This window comes from Fukomys damarensis, unplaced genomic scaffold (assembly GCF_012274545.1).
Source record: "Fukomys damarensis isolate Sample0158 unplaced genomic scaffold, DMR_v1.0_HiC HiC_scaffold_20, whole genome shotgun sequence".
In the NCBI taxonomy this organism is placed as follows: domain Eukaryota; kingdom Metazoa; phylum Chordata; class Mammalia; order Rodentia; family Bathyergidae; genus Fukomys; species Fukomys damarensis.
The window spans coordinates 867,748-871,977 of record NW_022900932.1 but is presented as its reverse complement, the minus strand read 5'-3'; the positions used below and the strand labels follow the sequence as shown (position 1 = coordinate 871,977).

Below are 4,230 nucleotides of genomic sequence, written 5' to 3'. Positions count from 1 at the left end.
CGCGGGTACTCGCAGTGGGGCTACGACGGCGCGGATTACATCTCCCTCGCTGAGGACCTGAGCTCCTGGGTGGCGGCGGACACCGCGGCTCTGATCACGCAGCGCAAGTGGGTGGAGGCCGAATATGCAGAGCGCCTCAGGGCCTACCTGGAGGGGGAGTGCGTGGAGTGGCTCCGCAGATACCTGGAGAACGGGAAGGAGACGCTGCAGCGCGCAGGTACCGGGCAGTGAAGACCCTCCTGCTGCTGCCCGGACCTTCTCACAGGTGGAGTGGCTCAGGAAGAGCACAGAGGGTCTGGATTTTCCCTGTCTTCCCCTCAGAGCCCCCAGAGACTCACGTGAGCCACCACCCCGTCTCCAAGGAAGAGGTCACCCTGAGGTGCTGGGCCCTGGGCTTCTACCCCGCCGAGATCTCCCTGACCTGGCAGCGGGGTGGGCAGGACCTGACCCAGGACATGGAGCTGGTGGAGACCAGGCCTGCAGGGGACGGAACCTTCCAGAAGTGGGCGGCTGTGGCGGTGCCTTCGGGAGAGGAGCAGCATTACACGTGCCGTGTGCAGCATGAGGGGCTGCCTGAGCCCCGCACCCTGATGTGGGGTAAGGGGGACAGGAGCACAGGGCCCGCTGTCAGGGAAAGCTGCAGACGTCCTGTGGGTCCCGGGGCTCGGGGCTGAGACCCGGCCATGGAGCCCATTCCTCTCCCGTCCCTTCCAGAGCGGCCTCTTCCTCCCACCATCTCCCGAGGAGTTGAAGTCGTCGTGGTCATTGCCGCCCTCCTCGGCGTCCTGGTCATTGTAGCTGCGGTGGCTGTTGTGATGTGGAGGAGAAAGAGGGCCGGTAAGGAAGGTGGGGTCTGCGTGCTCTGTTCAGACCCGGGGGAAGTGGGCCCACCTCGGGGTGGTGAACAGCACCCACTCACAGGTGCTGAGCAGGCCAGGCCGGGACCCTTGTTCTGTTCCAAAGCACAGGGAACAGGAAGGACGATTTGTCACCGGATGGGTGTGGTGATGGGGCCCCGAGTCCAGCAGTCAGGGGTCAGAGGGGAAGGTCCCTGCTGAGGACAGAGCTCCAGGAGGGCAGTGGGGGAACATGTCCTTCCTCGGGCCTCCTGTCCTTCCCTGGGTCTGCGGCCCCCCTGCTGGAAACTTCCCCGGGGTCCGGGCCTGGGCCCTTCCTGCAGGCTGTCAAGGCCCTGCCTCCTCCCTGGCTTCTCACAGGGCATTTGCTTCCCTCAGGTGGGAAAGGAGCGAGCTACACTGCGGCTGCAGGTGAGTGTGGGGGTGATGCTGAGGGCCTGGGGTGCTGCAGTCGGGAGCATGGGGAGGCCCACCCCACGGTCCCTCCCTCAGCCCCGGGTCTGTGGGCTCTGACTGCGTCTGGCTGTGTTTCCTACCCCAGGCAGGGACTGCGCCCAGGGCTCGGACTCATCTCTCATGACGTGAGCAGGTGAGGCCTGAGCCCCAGTGGGAGAGGGAGACGGGGCCAGGCCCGGTCACACACACTGAGTGTGAGCCCTGGAGGGGGCAGCAGGGCGCTCAGACTCTGCCCTGTGCACGGCCTCCCCTGAGTGCGCTTGTGGCTCTTCTGTGTGGGCCACGGAGAGCTGACGGTGTGGGGCTGAGGGACAAGATCTGTGCCCCCCGAGAACCCCTGGGTGCTGTGTCTGCAGATGGCTTCTGGCCGTGTCCCCATTCCTGCTGGCCCAATGGGGGATCAGGCGAGAACAGCTCCCCCTGTCCCCACAGTGACCCGGGTTCCCTTCCTGCCCAACTCTCCTGTTTCAGCACAGGCGGGGCTGACCTCCCTCCCTGTGTCAGCATCAGGTGCCCTAAGATGCTTAAGATGCTTCTTACTTTCCTGTTCTAGTGACAGTTGTTTTCCAAAACGAGACCAAAGTAACACCATCTTTGTTGTTTGTTTTGTTCTTTGATACTGGGTCTCACTATGCAGTTGAGGTGGCCTTGAGCTCACTATGTACCGAGGCTGGCCTTGGACTCAGTGATCCTCCTGTTTCAGCCTCCCACCTGGCTCACAGGCCAGCACAGCCAGGCCGGGCTGTATCTCCAGCTACTGCTGGGCCCCGAGAGCTGAGGCTGTGCCAGGCTGCAGCCCAAGCCCCTGCCCCCAGTGCTTCACGAAGACAGCAGAGTTTCCTGATGAAGATACAAACGGAGTGGAGCAGACAGCTTTTTCCAGGAGGCTTCCTGCTTTATCCCACCCTTGTTTTAATTAAAGCCCTAAAACCATTTGCTGAGCAGTGGGGTTGGTGACCTCAGTAGTTCTGGGATCCCCACATCCCCCTGCTCTGTACTCGACCCTAATAAACTCATGTACCGGCCACGCTGGCCTTGTCCGATTCATGCTTGCACCGGTGACACTCAGCTCAGAGGCCGACGTTCCTTTTAGCTTCTCTTGGAAATCCACACGCACATGGAAAGGAAGACTGAATGTAAACTTGTGTTCCTCAGATTCCTGACAGAAGGGCTGCTGGTTAATTACAGGTGGTTCCTACAGTTGGGGCAGAGGCAGAGGGAGCTCTGAGAACCTCCCTCACTGTGCTGTGCTGAGTCTCTGAGGTGGGGACGGAAGGCTGCGAGGAGGAGCCAAGGTTGGCGTTCAGTGCTGGCTGGGCTCTGACGTGGTCCCTCTGCGGGGTCATCTCTGCTCCCGTGTCCTTGTCCCTCTAGCAGGGCCTTGTCCCTGTGTGACCTGGGGACTTAGACTCCTGCAGGACCTTGTTCTGTGTCCCAGACCATGGACAGCGCTGGCTTCCTGTGGCCTGGTCAGCCTGGCTGTGGCCTGCTGTGGCCTCACCCCACCCTCCGTGTTTATTTCCTGGTTCTTGGTTTCCACAGGGAATGTTGTGGACCGGCTCTCCCAGGGGTCTGATTTCCTTCTCTTTCGTGTGTCCCTGTCTCTGAATGTGCCAGGTATTCATGCTGTCACTGTCCCCAGAAGGCCTAAGTGACTGCTCCACACACGAGATCCTCCCTCCTCTTTGGTTTTTCTCCTCTGTCCTTTTAGAGCTGTTTCCACGCCTGTCTTTCTGTCTTTTGTCAATCTTTTAACTCCGATTCTGCATTCTGGGGATAGCACAGGAGGGATCCCATACTCCTCATCCTAGATCACTCATTTCCTGCTCTGCTCACCCACCCCTCTCTGCCTGGAGCTCCGGTCATCCAAGCCCTGGCTCCAGCGCGAGTTTAAAGACACATAGGGAGAGTCTAATGTAGATTAATACTTGGGAAACAGGATCCATCGACTCGAAATGTTTTCCTACACGGGGAAATGAAGGTGTTCTGTGCAGTGCAGAAGGCTGCCTGGGAGGGAGCAGGGAGGGAGGCAGCGCCTGTGAGAAAAGCCCAGGGGGCCCTGACCTCAGGGTGAGAGCTCACGGGGCAGCGCCTGGCCTGAGACCCGGAATAAGACCGGAGTCTCTGAGCAGCCACTGAGGGGCAGGAACTGCGGGTGTGAGTGCGGGTGGGTGCGCGTGTGCGGGCAGAGGTGTGGACAGGAACCAGGCAGTGAGTTCGAGTCCCACTCCCTGGACTCCACTTGCTGTTCTCTGCTGTCTCCCTCACACCTGGTGGCCGTGGGCCTCTGTATTTGATTCTTTTCATTCATTTGGAATTTTCAAAATTGTGTGATTGGGAGAGCAGGAGCAACAGGAAAGGAGAAAAGAGGAGAGCAGCAGTAGGGGAGCGGGAGGAGGGCGTGGGGATGGGAGGATGAACCTGGAGGTAGGGGACTGGGTCCCTGAGGCGCTGACAGAGTTAGTGACTCCTCGTACCTGCCTGTGTGCCATGGGGAAACTGAGGCTCCGAAGGACACAGCACGGTAAGGAGAAGCGGAGTTCACTGACCCAGCTTCCGGCCTAAATGAACTTGGAGGTTGGACTTAGTGAGAATGTGACTTCCGAGGCCTGGAAGTTTCAGCAGAGAAACGTCCACATCCGACCTGCCTCAGTCTGTGTGCAGACAGAGTCAAAGGTCCGAGGACACAGAAGCTCTGCACAGTGTTAGAAATCCGGAAAGTCTCCGTGCGTCTCCGCGTGAGATCACATACCTGTTTGCTTAGAACTGCGGCAGCAAACCCCAGGCTTTGATGGATTCACCAGGAAGATAAAGAAGGACCAGGGCAGAAGAGGAGGAGGACGATGGAGACGAAGATGATGAAGAGGAGGAGGATGAAGCCGGTCCACCCGCAGGATGGGAGGAGGAGGAGGAGGAG

The 4,230-nt window shown here is 59.6% G+C and overlaps 1 protein-coding gene across 1 annotated transcript in view; it reads left to right on the top strand.

Annotated features, from left to right (window-relative positions):
* Window positions 1-2,338, top strand: part of LOC104875757 (saoe class I histocompatibility antigen, A alpha chain) — a 2,920-nt gene extending 582 nt beyond the window's left edge. Inside the window, 6 exon segments of the mRNA XM_033766366.1 lie at window positions 1-217; window positions 322-597; window positions 715-837; window positions 1,236-1,268; window positions 1,399-1,446; window positions 2,017-2,338. The exon segment at window positions 1-217 is cut by the window's left edge and continues 392 nt beyond it. Of these exon segments, the coding sequence (XP_033622257.1) occupies window positions 1-217; window positions 322-597; window positions 715-837; window positions 1,236-1,268; window positions 1,399-1,442 (693 nt within the window). The 3' untranslated portion in view covers window positions 1,443-1,446; window positions 2,017-2,338.
* Window positions 2,339-4,230: the final 1,892 nt, after the last annotated feature.